The sequence below is a fragment of the Carex rostrata genome, chromosome 13, assembly GCF_964058835.1.
Source record: "Carex rostrata chromosome 13, lpCarRost1.2, whole genome shotgun sequence".
In the NCBI taxonomy this organism is placed as follows: Eukaryota; Viridiplantae; Streptophyta; class Magnoliopsida; order Poales; family Cyperaceae; genus Carex; species Carex rostrata.
Window position 1 is genome coordinate 10603331 of NC_135930.1, and position 19990 is coordinate 10623320.

Below are 19990 nucleotides of genomic sequence, written 5' to 3' on the forward strand. Positions count from 1 at the left end.
TGGAAATCCAAAAGACATGTTATTCTTCTATATAAGCCCTTCAATTTTTTTATTATTATCATAGAGGGGGCTAATACATATAAAATAAAAAAAATTCTGTGTATATAATAATAAATTTTGAAAACCATGGGGTTTACTTAGCCACCCCTGCAATGTACTACCTTCCGCCCCTGTTTATTACCAAATAAATAACAATTGAGCACAAACTAAAGGGCCATAGGGGGTATATATAAAGCTATAACAAACAGATTACAATATTTGTTGTATTAGGTACCGGGCTATATATATATTCTCTTTGCTCTTTCTTAGAGATAACACACCATCTTTTTACATTCTCAAATTTGAATTCAATTTTCCTGTGTAAAGGAACACCCTTTGTGTAGTTTAGTACTGAGGAACAGAATTAGTGGCTGTTTGGTGGAGAAAGAGGAGTTTGAATTTGAGGTCTAAATGCAGATTTCATTGAAGGATTCGGGATGCCGGTCCCCGTTACGGCACAGCTTCACCATGGCTTTCTCCTTGACTACAGTAATTGCAGCGGTTCTTGGGTTTATGATTGGAACAGCTTTCCCTATTTTTAACTTTACCAAGGTAATATATGTATTTTTTTTTTTTTCATTTCTGGTTTAATTTCAGCAAAAATCCATTCTTTTCCTTGTTTTGGATAATTGCATGCCCAGCCATATTCCAAAAATTTCTCATTCTTTTTTTTCTGGCACACAATGTGCCCAAAATCATTCATTCTGCACATCATCTCAAAAATAACCTAGACAGAGAACCAACGAAAATAAGCTATATATACTGGAAAATCAACAATATGAAAGTCTGCAAAGTTTAAAAAAAAAAAGACCAAGCCCTGCATTTTTTTTTATTGGAATGTGCCAGTTTTAAGTAGGGGTGTCAATGGGTACGATACGGGGAGGGTGGAACTATTTTCATACCCATACCCACTAAGAATTGACCTTATCCATACCCTATCCATACCCGTTAAGAATTTGTCTAACCCTACCCTACCCATACCCGTTATGATTAACGTGCAACGAAACGGTAGTGGGCGAATAACGAAAATACTAATATAATGGTTCGGACAGCATAGTGTCAATTTTGCCACTTGTTACATTCTTTCTTCTAACATTTCATTCCATCTCGTTCAATTATTAAATATTTATATTCATAGTATAACCTCGAGAAAGCTGACATGTGATGCAAAATTCAGACCCTAACACCTGAGCTGACATTAATGGATTACTCATTTGGACCAAACAATACATTATTGCCAGAAAATAAGGTGAGGATATATTTTCTTTGAAACATGGAATATTTCCATTTGTAGAATTGAGAAAAAGACAATAACGATGAATAAGGAAGAAAACAAGGAAATTAATTCGTTGATATATATGTCTCCAGCGTTGATACATGCATACAACAATATGAAAAGAAGAAAAATAAATAAATTGGATATAATATTGGTATATTTATATATAATATATTTCATATAATTACCTGTTACCCAACGGATACGAAATAACCTTTACCCGTACCCATACCCGTTTATCTAACGAAAAAAAATCTTTACCCATACCTATACCCAATAAACTAACGAAAAAAAAACCTTACCTATACCCCTCTTATCGAATACGATAGGGTAGGGTGAACGGGTAAACGGGTGTCATTGACACCCCTAGTTTTAAGGTACATTAAGCTGCAAGTTATATCATTATGGTAAAATAACTTATAATTATCTTACCAATACTGAAAGCAGAGGAGATGATTCTTCAAACTTGGATGTTCCGACCTGTACACAAACACCTTCTAGATTATAAAATACAATCTTTGTTATTTTGTCAGTTTGAAATTTCAGCTCCGAAATTTTTGTCGGGTGGAGATACAGGGGATCATTCTACAAAAAATAATTCGCCGGATTTATTTAAGGTAACCATTATTTCCTTATGTTTCTTTGTTTATTAAGATGATAGTATGACATGAAATTTGTGGTGACGTGGTTTGGCATTTATACTACCCAGGAAACCAATTTTTGTTTCGTTGGAATTCATATTTGTTGAAACCAGTTGACACTGCATTAATTATACATAATTTTTGTTTCACTGGAATTCATATTTGTTTAAACCAGTTGACTCTGAATTAATTATATAATTTTTGTTTCATTGGAATTCATATTTGTTTATATGGCAATACATCATACAGCTCTTTAATTAATTGGTTGATAGAATTAACATGGGCAATACTGCAGCACGTTTACATATATAAGAAATTTCCAATAGAGAACAATCAATAAAAATAAACAAACCAATGAATCATTTTCTTTTGTTCTTTGCAAGATTTATGAACCATCAAATCCAAAGGGAGCCGAAAGACTACCCCCAGGTATTGTCGTTTCAGAGTCGGATCTTTATCAGCACAGATTATGGGGAAACCCAAACGAGGTATATGCAAAATGACAATTACTAATATCTTATAGAAAGGATGTTGAGTGTTATACTCTGTTAGATTTTAAATGAGGTTGATGTTGAATCTGATTTACAGGATTTGCCTTTGAAGCCAAAGTACCTTGTGGTTTTCACTGTTGGATATCAACAAAAAGAAATTGTCAATGCAGCCGTGCAAAAGGTACTGATGATTAAAAAAAATAAGTCTTTTATTGTACAGCTATATATGGGAATTTGAACTCCCAATCTTGGTTATTGGTGATTAAAAATTTTGAACTTGTTATACATAATGTCTAATTAGTCAAAGTATTTGTCAGAAAAACACAACGCTCAGATGTTATCATTTAATTGGAAGGGCCAGGAAGCTGTGTTGATATGAAATTTTATGTTTTAACCATTGAGAGATCTTATCTACTGTGGTGCAGTTTTCAGAGAATTTTACAATATTATTGTTCCATTATGATGGCCGAGTAAATGAATGGGACGAATTTGAGTGGTCGCAACGAGCATTCCACATAAGCACAAGGAAACAAGCTAAATGGTGCGTGTATATTTTTTCACAGTTCGTGGCCAAACAAACCCTAAAATAAATCTAGAGAAGACATAGAACTAACCCCTCTCTCTCTCTCTAGGTGGTATGCGAATAGATTTCTTCATCCAGATATAGTGGCTGCATACGAGTACATTTTTATTTGGGATGAAGACCTTGGAGTCGAGCATTTTAATGCTGAAGAGTATACTTCTCATTTTTCTTAAAAATTATGTTTTGATTTTGGTTTTTGAATCAAGGGTATGCTGAAGCTAAATGGTCTAACTGGGATACAACAGAATTTAGATGACAGAAATCGAGATAGTAAATAATCAATGTAATTGGAGTTACTGAATGCTTAATTGGGAAGTTAAGCTTAGTAAGGCTTATTTCCTAATTGGTGCTATAATTGGCCTCGGTTGCATACGTGAGGCTTACCTTATTGTGAAATTCATAATTTATCTATTTCAATTGTAGGTACATCAAATTGGTGAGAAAATATAACTTGGAGATCTCACAACCAGCATTGGAGTCGAGTAGATTTATCATTTATGAAGTAACAAAAAGGAGAACTGGTACCGAAGTGCACAAGTAAGATTCCGAAAAACTATGACAAAATAGTTATTCTTTTTTCTTTTTTGGTTGTCAATATCACAACTTGAGAATTGCTTGTTTTTCTCATTTTCAAAGTGTAAGTAAGACCGTTTAATTAGTTTGCTAGTCAGTCGTTTTTTGAGAAACTTGGTAGTAGCTACCAAGCGTTAGTTTGGTAGTCAGTCAATCTACTAATTGAACCATACCAGTAACAAGTTCAATTATGCAGTAAAAGTTCTAAGTTGTACCAGTAAAATTTATCTGTGTTTGGCATGGCTGAGATCTCAGTCGGTCAATGCCATTACTTTTGAATACAGGTCATGCATGTGTTAGTGAGGAAGAAAATAAAAAGAAATTTATTTTTAACTTCAATGACACTAAAATGAAAAAAAAATAAGATCACACTAATTTGGAGGCCTAGTGGAAAATACTGGTGACATTTTCTGATCAACGAACAGGGGAATTATAGTTTATATCCAATTTTCTATTTTCAAACACTTCCTCTCTAATTTTATTTACTTTTTCTTAACAGTGAAGCTGGGGAGGCTCCACGGGTTTGCCCTGAGCATCAACCACAGTGCTCAGAGTAAATACTCGCTCAAGTTCTCTAATATAATTTTTTTTTTTTTTTAAAAGTGGGGTAAAACCCACCGATTTCTTATAGAAATCAGAATATATAGTCTAGGCCTGATATCAGCACCAGTTACAAGAAGAACCAATCCAAATAGCAACCTACACAAGTTTTAAATTCAATGAATTCTCATATAAATATGTTTAATGGTAGAATAACGAATATGAAATATCTCACCTATTCATAAAAAAAACATGAGACAGATAAAGGTAGATTTCAAAAGACAACTGATCTCCAATAAGCCTCTCATATCATATATTGCTTATTATATTCCCTTGTGTTCATACCGTTTAAGTTATCTATGAATGTAGTGAAGTAATGATTGCATGACAACAACATTTCATGATATTTCCTATTTTCTAGATCTATATATATTGTTAGTCTGACTCTGTCTCCAAAAGATAAAGTACCCGGCCTATGCAATTTTCTTTGGATCTAACCTTTGATAATTTTAATTAATCCATAGGTTCATAGAGATAATGGCACCTGTATTTTCTAGAGATGCATGGAGATGTGTATGGCACATGATTCAGGTACTTTAATTCCTGTATAATTACCATATATAGTTGCTGTTGTTATTCTGTATTGCTATTGACATGATATTAAATTTGTTATAGAATGACTTGGTTCATGGCTGGGGGCTTGACTACGTCCTTAGGAATTGTGCTGAGGTAACTTCTTGCTCTATTGAAAAAATTTGTTCAAGTATACAAGCTAACTACAATGTTCTGTGTTAACTTAAATTGAAAAAAAAAAAAAAATACATTGTCACCTGAGCCAATAATATGCTTCCTCAACTAAGGTTGATTTATTTTTTTCTTTCTTCAACGCAATTGAAAGCCTGCGCGTTACAAGGTGGGGGTAGTTGATGCACAATGGATTTTTCATCATGGAACACCTACTCTGAGAGATCAGGTAAAAATATGAAGTGATCGGTTATCTTGAAAATAAACTAGGAGAAGTCAATTTATAAGTATCTTTTTTATAATTTTTTTTTGAGGAAAAATAAGAATCAAGCTCTCATTTCATTGATAATAAGATGTTACAAGGGTTTTGTAACAAAGTAAAGAAAATACAGTGTAACTCATGATGGTGAGTTAAGAAAGGAAGAAAATCTATAAAAGAAAAGAAACAGAAAAAGCGACATAAAAAAAATGAAAAGCAGCTGAAATAGAAACAGAAGGGTAAAATGGTAAAAAACGGAAGATGTAAAATAGAGAAAAACTGCTGCATCCCCTTCATGCCTTGTAACAGCGCATCTATGAGTTGCTTCTTATCTGTGAGTATTGATACTGCACCATTACTTGTTCCATTAGCTCCTCTACTGTTGCAGCTGATTCTCTGAAAATTCTGGCACACCGCTCCCTCCAAATTATGAACTGAGCTATAAGGAATATAGACCTCTCCTTGTCTGAATATCTTGTGCTGATCAGTGCCTTAACCGATGGCTGCCTCGTGTTAAATACTGCCTTTACTCTTTGATACAGTGCCCGAGTGAATGAGCATTCATTGAGCATGTGCATTACCATTTCAGAATCTTCTTTGCACAAGGCACACCTATTAGCTAACTGCCAACCCCTCCGAGTTAGGTTATCTAGTGTTAGTATCCTGTTACGTGATACCAACCATCCAAAAACCTTGAATCTTGGAGGGCCATTGATGGACCAGATTCTATTATATGTGTTGGCAATTCTGGGCTCATCCATCATTGCAAAATATGCTGTTTTTACTCAGAATTCTGCTGATCCCCATTTCCAACTAATGCCATCTTGTTCATTTTCATTCAATTGCACAGCCTGCTGCTCTCCTTGCAGCCACTGTAGCTGTTCTTGAGCCGTGTCAGATAACTGAGGCCTTACTAATCAGTTTAATCTCATATCCTGCAAGGCTTCCTTCAGATTGGCTGCCTGATTTTCTGCATATGTATATAGTATCTCCAACCGCCATTTCAATATACCGAGCCCCCAATCATGCCCCCAGAAGCTAATTGTTGTACCATTGCCTGGATTTCTGATTATTGAGATACTCCATAATGGGTGCACCGACTTTGCCATCTTATGAAATAGTTCTACTGCCGGTACAAAGTCCTTTGTAATGCCCATTTGTTCCAAGAGCAGTTTCCAGAAGTTCCTTTGTGGCCTCATCCATTGCCAATAAAATTTCATCAACAAAGCGTCATTGAATTTTTTCAGATTCTTCACCCCTAATCCCCCCAGCTTCTTGGGATAACAGACCGTTGGCCAATTCACCAAATTCATCTTTCTAGCTTCCGGCGTCACACCATGCCATAGAAATCTTCTTCGAATTCTGTCAATCTCATTTATTACCCATATAGGCAGTGAAAAGCAAGACATAAAATAAACGGGTAAAGCTGACAACACTGCATTCAACAACACCAACCTTCCCGCTATAGACAAATGCTTGGCTGCCCATCCCGCCAGTCTTTTGTTGAATCTTTGAATTAACGGGATATATGCTGTTTTTTTTCAATTTTCTGTTTGACAACGGCAATCCTAGATATGTGATTGGGAAGGTCCCTAATTCACATCCTAGAATCCCTTTGAGCCGAATTGCCAAGTTTTCATCTTCTTGCGTCAGAAGTAGTTCAGACTTATGCATATTCACCGCTAATCCTGAGATTGCCTCGAATACAATGAGCCCAATTTTTAGCACTTGCATCTGCTGTTCTTCTGGTTTTACTATAAATAATGCATCATCCGCATATAGCAGTACCGGTTTCATGTCAGGAAAAGGGAGCCGAATTGCCCCTGTTATTACAAGCTTATTGAACCACCTTGCTATAAAATCCATCGCCACTATGAACATAAATGGCGACAACGGATCTCCTTGTCTCACCACACGCCTCAATTTGATCTTTTTTCCTAGGAAGCCATTTATAATAACCTGAGATGACCCGATTAAAACCGAATGTTGCACCCATGCCACATAGTTTTCTGGAAACCCTAGTTCTTTCAAAACCTTCAAGAGAAATTCCCAACCTAGCGTATCAAACGCCTTATGGATATCCGCTTTAAAAATTGCAAGTGGAATTTTTTGCACGATGACATGCTTCAAAATCTGTTGGGCATATATAAATCCTTCTGTGATATTCCTATCTTTGATAAAACCGGTTTGAGCACAATCTACCAAGTCCGCAATATTACCTTGAACTCTGTTTGCGAGAATCTTAGAAAAAATTCTTTGAATGCTATGTAATAAGCTTATCGGCCTATAGTCCGCCGGGGTACTCGCGTTATCTTTTTTTGGAATTAAAGCAATGTATGAGGTATTAAGCGGATGTAAAGATATATGCTGTCTCATAGCCGTGTCCAACACAGATTGTATATCTGGTGTAAGAATGTGTGAAAATTTCTTGTAAAACTCTCCAGTAAACCCGTCTGGACCGGGACTCTTGTTGTTTGGCCATCTATTTATAACCTCTCTTATCTCTTCAATCTCAATCTGTCTTCCAAGATGAGCAAGGTCTGGGCTTGGTTCATACAAATTTCCCCAAAATATTTGAGGCATCGGATTGGGTTGCGCACCCATCAAGGCTAGAAAGTGTTGAAAGAAAGCTTCATTTTTGGCCCTCTGATCTGAATGCATGACCCCTTGAAATTCAATCTGTGGTATGCCATTATAATTTTTGTTGGTAGATGCCCTTGCATGGAAGAACCTTGTGCTTTTATCTCCATGCAATTCCCAATTCAACTTTGATCTTTGTTTCCACATATCTTCTTCAATGACTGACAGCTCTGTATACCTCTTTTTCATTAGAGCTGCTATGAATTTTTCCAAATCAGACACAAGCCTATGCTCTTTCACCTTGTCAATCCATCCTAAGAATTCTCTACAGACCTCTACTTGGTTCTTGATCACTCCCACTTTCTGCGCTGCCCATTGTTTAATCTCTACTTGTAATTTTTGTAACTTCAAGTGCAATTGCATTGGTGTTTGAGCTACTATCTGCGAGTTCTAGGATTGCAAAACCACTTCCTCAAGCTGTGGGAATCTAAGCCATAGGTTTTCAAATCGGAAAAACTTCGTCTTTCTAAACCCGGCCTTGGCTATAAGCATTATGGGACAATGATCCGACGACGTATTAGGCAAAGCCTTCTGTGTGGAGCTCAGAAATTTGAGATTCCATTCAGTAGAAATTAAAAACCGATCCAACCTTGCCATTGTCGGATTTTCTCGTGCATTTGACCAAGTAAAGTGCCTTCCATGCAAAGTAAGATTTAATAAGCCGAGAGTTGAGATCAAACGTGAGAATTGAAGTGGTGTTCTCCAATCTGATGATGTGGTATTTCTATCTTCCGGGTTTATAGTGATGTTAAAATCTCCACACACTAACCAAGGTGTGTGGTCTACTGGTTTTAGGTTTTCCAATTCCATGAGAAATGCTTGGCGTGGGTTTGAGGTAGAAGGACCGTATACTCTGGTTACCCAAAATTTCTGGTTATCGGCTCTGTTTTTTAGCAGCACTGATACCGAGAAGGTGCTGATATTATGTTGTATCTCTTCAAATAACTGTGATGTCCAAGCAAGGACTATCCCCCCTCTAGTCCCTTGCGCATCCAATATTCTTTTCTGATCCAGTCTATTCCCACAAGTTTCTCTTATGCACAAATCATTCATGTGAGTCATCTTTGTTTCTTGTAAACAAATAACATTTGGCTTCTCTATCAATATTGTTTATCATTTAATCCACGCACATTCCAAGTAATGAATTTAATGTGTGCTTGATAATTCATTTAAACATTTGAGACAACACAACTTATAGCAGAAAACAAATATATATTTGGATGGAAGAGATGGTACAACACTGGTGTAAAACCAACATCTCTTCTTTTACAATTTTGCTCCCTACAGGAGACCTTCCTTGCAATAGACTTCTGACCAATTAAAACCAAAAGAGCAGATAAAACACACAACAGCCGGGGCGAGCCCATGCATCTAAACAAAAGCAAATAACAGCTAATCATAAAAACTTAGTAAACTACTAACTACAGCTAGACCCGATCCACTCAGAGATCCGAGTCCTGGGAAACCTGACCCCCACTGTTGTTGCACAGCACTGCTTCAATCTTTGCTTGTAGTTTTTCATCACAATCTATTCCTGCAGTCATCACAACCGCTTCAGCCTGAGTTTTGGAGAGCTGAGCCATGGAGTTTAAATACTCTAGCCTCGGTTTTTGTGATTTGACTCTGATTTTAGGTGTGCGTGGCTGGCACACCTCCTTTTCATATCCATGCACGGCTTTTTCTCTTTCTAGCATTGATTTGTAAGGCCCCTCACTCTTTTCCTTCAATCTGGGGCTTCTTCTGACCCGTGAAGGAGTTACCAAACCCAGTTCAGTTTCCCTGTCAATTGGGCCTTCTTCCTCAACCCGTGAACTGAATCCAAAACCCGGTGGCGGGCTATGGACCCGTGAAAGAGTGACCAGACCCAGTTCGGTTTCCCCTTCAATTGGGCCCTCTTCCTCAACCCGTGAAGGGAATTCAAAACCCGGTGGCGGGCTATTGAAATCAACTTCATTTGGGCATGCAGTAATTTCTTTGGCCTGTCTTAACAATATTTCAATCTCTTTATCATAGAAGCCCGACCCGTTTATGGGATTAATTCCCACTGGGCCTATGTAGAAGATGGACCCGAGAATTGGGCCTGGTATTTTACCATAATTGCTTTGACCTGCGAGAGTAATAAAAGCACTTCTCCCATCCCTTTTGACTAAAGTTTGTACTTTTTCAGTTGGACAGGTAACTATCAATTCACTTTGCTTCCCCAAGTTAGTGTTCGCACAGAATATATGCTACAAAGTTTCGGTATAGCAAGCTATACCTTTTAAACCTTTGTTATACTCTGTCAAATCAGATAGCAAGTGTACTATCCTATCGATGAGTATGCTCAGGTATCGATCCACAGGGACGGAAGAAAATGACCGGACTTATCCTAAAATCACTTAAGATTCTAGAATTGAGAGAAATTGGTTTGGTTTAGTTCTAACAATTCTACTAATTTATGAAAAGTTTAAAAGACAATAAAAGAGAATTAAAGTTGTTTTCAAATGATAAAAAGGTGTTTCCAGGGTTCAGATTTCATTTCTGTTCAGCCCCGAGGCATACGGCCCGTACAGATTCCTGTACAGTCCGTAGGGGACCCCGAGTTGATGTTGCAGCTACTGTTTTCTATGTTGATACTAATGTTTAGGATTTCTATCGACCAGATCTAGATACTGTTAGTTTGTAATAATCTAGAAGTCAATAATACGATAATTTATCATAAAGCTTTGTTCATGAATTGGATGATTAATATCATTTTGTTGCCTTGAGTATTATTGAATTTATGGATCATTTCGAGTTCATGACTGAAATTGTGAAACTCCATAATATAGATGATATATACTCTTAATCTTAAAAGGTCACTAACCAAGGTAATTAGCAGGAACACTAATTACCGCTATAAGGTTAGTATGTGGATTAAAAGATGGTTAAGTTTTACAAACCACCTGACACGAGATGTCATTTTAATCACATAGATACATGTTCTAGGAACATGGTATTTGACAGACCCCGAATGAAACATTAAATAGAATTGTGTTCGTGTCATTAATGTTTTTCATTCAGTGTCACGTTCTAAAGTATGAGGTATTTATCGTTCCCACTAAGAAATATGTATGTGTGATTGCTATCTACCGCTGTCCGTAAAAAGCAGTCATAACGGTAGCTTTTCCATATGTATAGCTTAGCTGAGGAAGTGATAGTTTACCAAGAATCCTATTTGTCCCTCGTATCTCTATACGAGCTATAGCATCACTGGGCCCCTTGATAGAGTAAGATTATCTGCTAGCGGTATAATTACAAGAGTAATTATATTTGATAATCTGCTCAAGATCAAGAAAAGATTAAGTTAGCAAGGATGACACACATCTACCTTGAAACTAATCTGATAGCTATGAGACAGAAGAACAGACACAAGTAAATTGTTTACTGGATCGTGATATTGTACAGTACAGCATCATCTATGTAATTGGATGGTCATGATGTGTTGCCAGACGCCACCCATGATTATAGAAGTTAAAACGGTTTTAACTCTATTTACCAACATAACACAGATCCTATTGGGTCACACCATATAGGAGTTAATCGGAGAATCTTATTTTGATTGATTATAAATTGGTTATGATTAATGATAAGATGGTTATAATTAATTATACATGTTATAATTAAATTATAAATGTTATGTAAAAATAACAAGCAAAAACATTGGTTAATTTATAAACGTGTATGACACGTTGTATAAAAGTTAACCGGTTAATTTATAAATGTGCAGGACACATTGTATAAATTACCGAAACAACAACCGCAAGAAAAATATATATAATTATTCAGAATAATTATACGAATATTATTTGTGTTCGGGCCGAGGGCATTCGGATCTTTTCAGATTCGTCCTTATCCGCATGACATGTCATCGATCCTATCCAGATGACACGTCATCGACACCGAGACAAATAACCGAAAGAAAAATATATATATAATTGTTCAGAATAATTATACGAATATTATTTGTGTTCGGGCCGAGGGCATTCGGGTCTTTTCAGATTCGACCTTATCCGCATGACACGTCATTGATCCTATCCAGACGACATGTCATCAATCCTATCCACAAGGGCAAAATGGTCATTTCACACCTATGCCACCTTGCATGTGTAGAAGCATGGAGAAGAATGTGGAAGGGTGTGGAAGGGGTATTTTGGTCATTTCACATATAAAATGATGAGGTGTCAATGGCATATCTTGTAAATAGGCCGAACTTGGAGGGCATTTTTGTCTTTTGCAACCGAATCTAAACACTATAAATAGGGGTGGAGGGGTAGAGAGAAAAAGATATATATATGCACATTCACATGTATCTTTTCGTGCAGAAACGAATCGGTATTTTCTCTCTTTCTCGGTTTCTCTCCCAAATAGTGTTTCGGTTGAGAAAAGAAAGTTATACGTAGTTGACGTATAATCTTGCGGGTTGTTGTGGAGAATATTTACGGGATTGATGAATAGTGTTTTACCAAATTTCGCGGTATGTCAGTTTTGCATATTGATGAAACTGAGCAACCGAAAATTCGTGTTTACGGGTTTTCGTCTTATTCTCGTGAATAGTGTTTTTGCATAATTCCGCGGTTTATAGTATTTCTGGCAGAAGAAATAAACCGCTCTCCGGTTAGTCCTGGTGGATAACCGATAGAGGTATCACACGTGTGATACTCCGAGTCGATTCCTTCCCTGGTGAGGCTCTACTCGCTCGGTCTGCATTCCAACTGTGATTTGGAAACAAGGTATAAATATGTTATATTAATCTATTTAATTTGTAAGTAGATTAAAGTTTTAGAAATCAATCATGGAGTAGATCTGTAAAAGGATTAAAAGGGTCCTTGCAATGAAAGACTTCAGAAGGAACTCTCCTTTGATTTTTCCGGCATATCCCTTTTAATTCACGGCTTGAGTTAGAAGTAAAAAATTTTGTTTTACGTTCTTTCCGCAGCTTAAGCCTAAACGGGTTTTGGTTACCGCGAAACCCCAAAAGTGGTATCTAGAAAACCCTACAGATACCTAACCTCAACTTTCGCATTTTGGCCTAGTACCTGATTACCGGACTCAAATACTTCCCTCTTAGATGCGTTAAACCTCAACTTTCGCATTTTGGCCTAATTTATCTAAGTTACTTGTTGGTTTACTAAAAGTATCCAAGGACTTTCGCCTCAAGAAAAGTTTCACCTTTCGTGTACTCCTTGGTTTTACCCTACTTCATATACTCTATTCGGTTGGATTAAATGTGATAGACTTGGCTCCTAACACTTAGATGTGCGCATTCATCTAACGGGATGACTAATCAATTCAAGCAAGCGCAAATAAAGCAATCAAAATACTACACAACAAGGTAAAAACAAAGCATTCAACACAAAATCCAAGTAGCATGCAAACAAAGCCAAACTAGAAACTACATCTTAGCCCTAGAAACAAAGTAAATTAGCTACTCATGTTCACAAGATAACACAAATAACAAGAGATGAAAGAGTTCATGACAAAACCTGTGGAAAATCCGAAGATCCGTTGCAAACTCGCGTTTTTCACCTCTCTTCCTCTTTTCCTCCTCTTGTCTTTTGCTCCAAGAAAAGTTGTCCAAGTTCCAGTTCAATCTTCCCTTTTTCTGGTGTGGAATATCTCCTTTAATGCCCCAGATCACGCCTGCAGAGGCTTCCTTTTTGGCCTCCTTAAATTATGCTCATTTCATATTCCAGCTGGATTTTCCGAATTAGCGTCGTACGGCCCGTATGAATATGTGTACCGTATGCCTGTGCTTTGTATTGGAGACTTTGTGCCTCTATTGTGGAACCTTCTGTGTGGTTGGGCAGATCTTGTACGGTCTGTACAGAATGTCATACGGGCCGTATGAAAAGTAGTCAGATCCAGTTTTTCGCCCTTTCTCCTGCAAAATACCAAACAAAGCATAGCAGTACCACATTTCAAAGTAAAAGTCCACATTTATAGGCTTTAAAGCACAGGTTTTAGTGTAAATCAGGGCCGTAATTCAGATATAATATGGAGATATCAGTTAGTCTCATTAATAACCAGCAGCTTCCCATCCCATCTAGTCAGTTTTTTGAACCTTGTCTTTACACTAACAGGTACCTTAGCTATGTGAGTTAGAATAGGCCAATTAATACTGAGGTGACTTAACCCAATTCTCGAGCTTTGTAAAATGAATGTTACCTTACACAGAATACCGTTGGGGAGAGAGATGTACGCATTGTCTCCTTCCAGTCTTACAATAGCCTGTACTGTGCTAACCTGGTCTTCTACGGCCTTTTGTGGTGTAGCAATTTGTGTCTGTTTCCACACTTGCACCATTGCTTTCTCTACCGGCTTCAGTGTTACCGGCTTGATAACCCACACCTTCTTGTTAACACTTGGCTTCACCACTTTCTTTATGATCGGCTGGGTAACCGACTTTGCAACCCAAACCTTCTTAACACCTCTTGCCCTGCTTCGGTACTGTCCAGGCCCTCTGTTTGATGCTTCACTACTATCACCGGATGTTGGCGAAGTTGCCCTTGGCGTGTTCTGGTATGGGTGCTGACGAGCCCTTTGCTGCTGCTCCCAGTACTGTCGCCTTTGCGGCAGATGTGGAGGTGGTTGAAAGTATCCCGGCACCGCTGATCGTGAGCTAACCACTTGCACTCTTACCCTCCTCGTGTAATCCCCCTCTCTAACCCTAAGGTTTTTAGGTATTGTACGTGGGTGGTTAGAAGCTATGAGCAATGAGATATCATCAAATTGATTTGCTTGCAGGCCGTAAGGCATGGTATCCTTAATGGTCCCCAGTCTCGCTGTTACATTGTTGAGGGCTGCCGGGTTCCAAAACTAAAACGGCAAGTTATGTAACTTGATCCATGTCTGATGGCCTGGGGGTTGGAAGGCCATACCAATGGTCGTCTCCCAAGCAGCCAGGTTGAACCGCACTCCTAGCAAGTCATACGGCCCCTCTTGCACAACCGCATTTCTCAGTTGTACATCATCGCACACTAACAGTACAGGCCTCCTATCCTCACAAAGGACCCTGTAGCGCGAGGTTGGACCTCCATGACGCCCAGCCATTGTTATTTTGATACCCTCCTCCATGCCTGCCGTCGCATTACCTTGTATAACGTTAATATACGCTGCCCTTTCTAAGTAAGCATTAACTGGGTTCACATTTGAGTAAGCCGGCATGAAGACATCTTCTTCATCTGGCCTTTCATCAAGGTACAAATCACCCATAGTTGAACTGCCTCTGGTTGCGTGAGCGTAAGTTCTACTTGGATGAGTTTGCTTTGTTGCTGGTGGTTTCTGTTTAGGGTTCACAACCCCAGGTTTTATAGATGTAGTGCACCTACCATCCACATGCCCACATTTAAAGCACTTGAGGCATTTAAGAGGCTCTCTACATTGTGCCCTTTTATGGTCGTTTGCAAAACATCTGAAACATTTTCTCTCCTTGAACAGTTTTGCGTACTCCTTTTCTATCTTTGGAGATGAGAATTGTTTGACTTTCCTGTTTGATAAAATCCTTTTCTTCCACCTGGGCAACACCGTAGTCCATCCCTCCTCCTGATATTTTTTGCTTGGTGGGTTTCCATCCTTTCTCGCCTTGTTTCCTAGTTGGGAGTCACCTTGAAATTGCCCTTGGCTTCGCTGCTCCATCTTTCTCTCATCGTGTCCCTTCGTAGGTTTAAGTGCATCCTCTATCGGCCTAGGTTTTTCCTTCATCGCTTCTTCATACCAACTGAGAAGAGATCTGTTCTCCCTACATGGTCCTCCTGTTGCTCTCTTGGTCGGTGGTTGTGCATTCTCCTCCTCAGTCGCCTTCCCTGTCGCCTTTGTCTTGACTCTCATTCTCCTCTTTTTTATAATTTAATTAGATATTTTGTGTATCAGAGTTAGTACAACTAAATAAATACTATGAAACTAAAGAAATGTACTACAAATCTGAAGGGTTGTAAACCATTTATATTTTGTTGCATGTCTTGTGTATTATAGGGAAAAGAAGAAAATGCCACGGCTGATAACTCTCAAGGGGTATGTTTGCTTCTTAGATTTTATCCTTCCTTTGTAATGCCATTCTTTTGGGATCATAAAATCACTGGTCAACATTTTTTTTTACAAATATATATATCTGTAAAATATTTTTCAGATACATATAAGGTGCTATGTGGACCTTGCAATGTTCAAAGATAGATGGCGTGATGCTGAGCGAGACTATTACATAATGAAATGCCTAATTCCCGAAAATTCAACTGAACATTTTACGCATTTTCCATGACTTCGTTTTCAAGGTTTCCCTCTCCCATCAAATTAAATCTTACATTTTGTTGGGTTATAAATTATAGAAAAAAAATTTACCTAGAGAAACCTCTGCCGCTTTACTTTTAATTACCTGCATGCTAGAGATTTTGTAAATTCTGCTGCTGAACATTTTTTTTGCAATGTTTGGCGTCGAGAAAGAGGATGAAGACTTATTAGATTTGTAATACTTAGTTTTATGCATGTTATGATGTTTTTTTGTTGTTTTTCTAGGTTTGTTGCCTTCTTGTGTTGTGGACATGGTATGATGTTTTGGTTTTTCTATTGTTTCTGCTTATGTTTTGAACAGCTGTAAAGACTTGACATATTTGATTATGGTACCAATTTTAGGTACTAAGTCAAATATGCTATGGTTCTTGATTTCAATGAAATCGGTGGTAAATACCACTATTTAAAAAAAACACATTTTTTTGCAAAGTTCCCTGACATTTAAAAAAAAAAGGCAACCTAACCTTATCTATTTCTCTGTTTTTTGTTCTTAGTAGTGTAGATAATAAGGGTTTTCTGCATATGTAAGCCAGTGCTTTGTTCCACGGATGCATTCATCAAGAATTTAATATATTTTTAGGATAGGGATTAAATTGCATGTGAATAGTATTGTCCAGAAATAAATTTTTCTTGCAAATTGTATCTTTTTAGAAGCCGGCGTGTAAATTTTCTTATCTTACACGTGTAACGAGCATAGCCATGCATGTTGTAGGACTATTGTTGTAATTGAAGTCAAAATGCTTACTAACATTTTTCACTAAAGTAAATAAAAAAAAGTTTAATACCGGAAAAGTTGTTTTTATCGGTTTTCTTAATGCATATATTGTAGGATGAAGTATTTATATACGAATAATTAACCTTTTATTTGGTAAACTTAATGACAACTAACTTTGATCTCTACTTCACAAATTCATTAAAAGGAAAAGAAAGGAATCTCTTCATGCAATACACCTCTACAAGGGTTAACTTTTTAGGCTTGGTTCCTAGGAGGATAGAACAAAAGAAGCAAGGAACATTTGTGTACACCAGCCTTGCATAAGTTTTATCATTAAAAAAAAAAAAGATATCGAATTTAAAGTCCTGAAAGAATATCGAATTAAACCCAATGAGCAGTCTGTATTACAAATTAATTAACAAAAAAACAATTTGTTCAACTGAATTTTATATTTTTATTACAAGCTGTGCATTTTTAACTGGAAGGAAACAACTTCCAGCAAGGATCCTGCGGTAATATGCAATTGTGTTTATCCAATCCACAGGATATCATTGGATGAATTTTGAGGAATAGGAAACGAATTATTTAATTTTGAGAGTTGCTTTTCATGTCAAGATGGCATTTACTATCGAAATATAAATTGCCCGATTTGATTTAACAGTGATTATTTTTATTTTTCATGAATGGTCGTACACACGAATTTTAATGCACCGAAAGAATGTATTCTTCAAATTTTGTATAGGGTTCATCGATCTTTTCGAACGTATTAAAAATTGTGGAGGATTAAAATGCGTCATGTCTTTTATTAACGTGTTTCTCATTTTTTATTTATATGTTTTTAAAGTTTAAATAGTTCCACAATCTCAACAGCTCAATATTCAGATCTCAATATGATTCTATACTAAAATGTACTCAAAAATCAAATTTTATATTTTTGAAAATATTTCATTATCATTTTAGATAGATACAAAATCAATATTTTTGAACCATGCATAAACAATAATTTTGTATCTATCTAAAAAATAATAAATATATGCAAAAAAAAAAGTATATAAAATTTTGCTCTCCGAACATATTATAATATGGAAGCTGATATAATTACTCGCACTCCAGTACCTACATCGTACTCGCACCTTAACTACCATAACTATTTGGGGGGCCGCAAAAATAGCAATGCTGAATTTTTTTTTCTAAAGTATTTATACCTATACTTATACCTATGAAATGAACTATTTTTACATAAATAATTGTTTCTCAAATCAAATCTCCCAAAAAGTACTTGCACCATAAAAATCAGTGGAGGACAGTGTATTGAATATGGGCGGACCGGGCGGGTACGGGTAAAACCTGGGCGGGCGGTGGGTTAAAACGAGCACGGGTAGGTCGGGTAGGCGGGTTAAACGGGTAGGGTATCACGGGTAGGTTTTCTAAAACCCCTACCCGGCCCGTTTTAACCCCTTAGGTAGCAAGGGTCTAGGGATAGCACGGGTCTGGGTCCGGGGGTGGTTCGGGCAGGTACAGGTCCGGTCCGGACCGTTTTTTTTTTTTGCTTCTTTTTTTTTCTCTTTTTTCTTTTTAAACCAATAAATCAAAATTCATTTGAACTCAATATAAATCAAAATTCATTTAAACTAAAACTCATTGGACACTAATTGCATATTTGAACTCAATAATTTTTGTTATAATAAAATATAAATCAAAATTACGAATTATTTTAAAACAATGTTGCTTAAATCAATTACTTTAAAACAATAAAATATAAATAAAAAATTTCTTATATCAATTACTTTAAAAATAATTATGAATTATTTTAAAACAATAGATTTAAATGTTACATTTAGTCAGTCGTCTTCTCCAGGAAGAAAATGAAGGGAGAGAGATGAGATATATTTTATTGGGGTGGAATCCACTTGGAAGAGAGAGAGAGAAAATGAAAGAAAAAGTGAGGCAAGGTCATACAACTATTTGTGTGGTTCAGTCTAACAAGCGGGCCACTTATTTCATAGACTCAATTTTATTGGAGATCTTAAACACTTCTAAATATTTTCTTAATATTTTGTTTCAATTATTTCTGTCAGTTTCATTAGAATTTTCAAGCGTTCGAATGAAATTTCAGATATAATGTGTTCATTTTTAATTGTTCGTGATTAATATTTATAATTAGTTAGACTCGTGTGAAAGCTAACTAAAATTATTTTTACAAGAATATAAAAATGTTGTAAAGGAAAAAAGAAAAAAGAAAAAAGATTAAAATTTAGGCATTATATATGATTAGTAATTTACGTTATTAATGAAATTTAACTAATTAATGAATAATTTGATATTAATTGAACTTAAATTCTTACTGTTGTATTTGAACAACATGAAAAATATTTCCTCTCTGGGCTCTATCTCCACTCCTTCAGTTAAAGGATCTAGATGATTGTTGTACCCTAAAACGTTGCTAAATATAAATGGAAAAATAAAAATATTAAATACTTGGAAAATGCCAAATATGCATGAAGGCTCTCCAAGATGAATAGGAAGTAGCATGTTGGAATTCATGATGATATTCTACATGCGAAACCATGAATTTTGATATATTATACAGATTCTAACTCGAAATGGTCAAAAAGTTATGAATTTCTAAAGAACATGCTGATCTGGCAACCCCTGATTGGTGCCACGTGGCAGGGTACCCATAGCATTAACCCTAATCATTTTGGGTGCAAACTGGGGTATACCAAACCTAAACCTTACAAGCTGGGCCCATTGTCAGCCTCTCAATGAGATTTTCGCTGACTCCCAGAGATGGATAAACTCGGAACATGAAGAATGCACTTCATACACTGAGATGTCAGCGCTTTGGTTCACCATGCTCCACGCTCAACTAAGCCTGAACTTGATTAAAGTCGCAGCGCTGCAACGCTCTTTGACCCCTTCAGAGCATATGCACCCGGCGCTCTATGTACCATGTTATGGCCTATGCGCGACTCATGATGCGCCAAGCCTAAACGAAGAGAGAAAGAGATCGCAGAGGAGAGCTACACTACGGGCCCCACCCAACAACCTCTCATCTCCTCTCTTCTTCCTTTCTGATAAGATAACTATAGTTGGAAGGCTGTTATGTTATTTAGCTATATTGACTTGAGTTAGTTAGTAGACTTGGTTTAGTTAGTTGTGATATAGCCTTTGTATGTTTTGGC

At 36.8% G+C, this 19990-nt stretch overlaps 1 protein-coding gene across 4 annotated transcripts; it reads left to right on the forward strand.

The window, feature by feature from the left end:
• Window positions 1–289: 289 nt before the first annotated feature.
• On the forward strand, window positions 290–16905 carry LOC144564130 (uncharacterized). 4 transcript variants are annotated; one of them, XM_078313652.1, is made up of 14 exons: window positions 293–591; window positions 1849–1932; window positions 2340–2444; window positions 2545–2628; window positions 2873–2988; window positions 3080–3181; window positions 3454–3567; window positions 4103–4156; window positions 4668–4734; window positions 4819–4872; window positions 5042–5116; window positions 15779–15817; window positions 15933–16074; window positions 16588–16905. In XM_078313652.1, the coding sequence occupies exons 1-13, from the start codon at window positions 451–453 to the stop codon at window positions 16059–16061; spliced, it is 1164 nt and encodes a 387-aa protein (XP_078169778.1). In that variant the 5' UTR covers window positions 293–450; the 3' UTR covers window positions 16062–16074; window positions 16588–16905. The 4 variants fall into 4 exon arrangements, with proteins under 4 accessions (XP_078169781.1, XP_078169778.1, XP_078169779.1 ...); XM_078313653.1 differs by having other exon boundaries at window positions 16593–16905; XM_078313655.1 differs by lacking the exon at window positions 2340–2444 and having other exon boundaries at window positions 290–591.
• The last annotated feature ends 3085 nt before the right edge of the window (window positions 16906–19990 follow it).

What these genes read in the sequence shown, in the direction of transcription:
- LOC144564130 (XM_078313652.1), top strand. Translation starts at nt 451, where the DNA reads ATGCAGATTTCATTGAAGGATTCGGGATGCCGGTCCCCGTTACGGCAC. An exon ending in CATCAACCACAGTGCTCAGA is followed by an intron (nt 4,157 to 4,667) that starts GTAAATACTCGC and finishes ATTAATCCATAG; the next exon opens with GTTCATAGAGATAATGGCAC. An exon ending in GTGTATGGCACATGATTCAG is followed by an intron (nt 4,735 to 4,818) that starts GTACTTTAATTC and finishes AATTTGTTATAG; the next exon opens with AATGACTTGGTTCATGGCTG.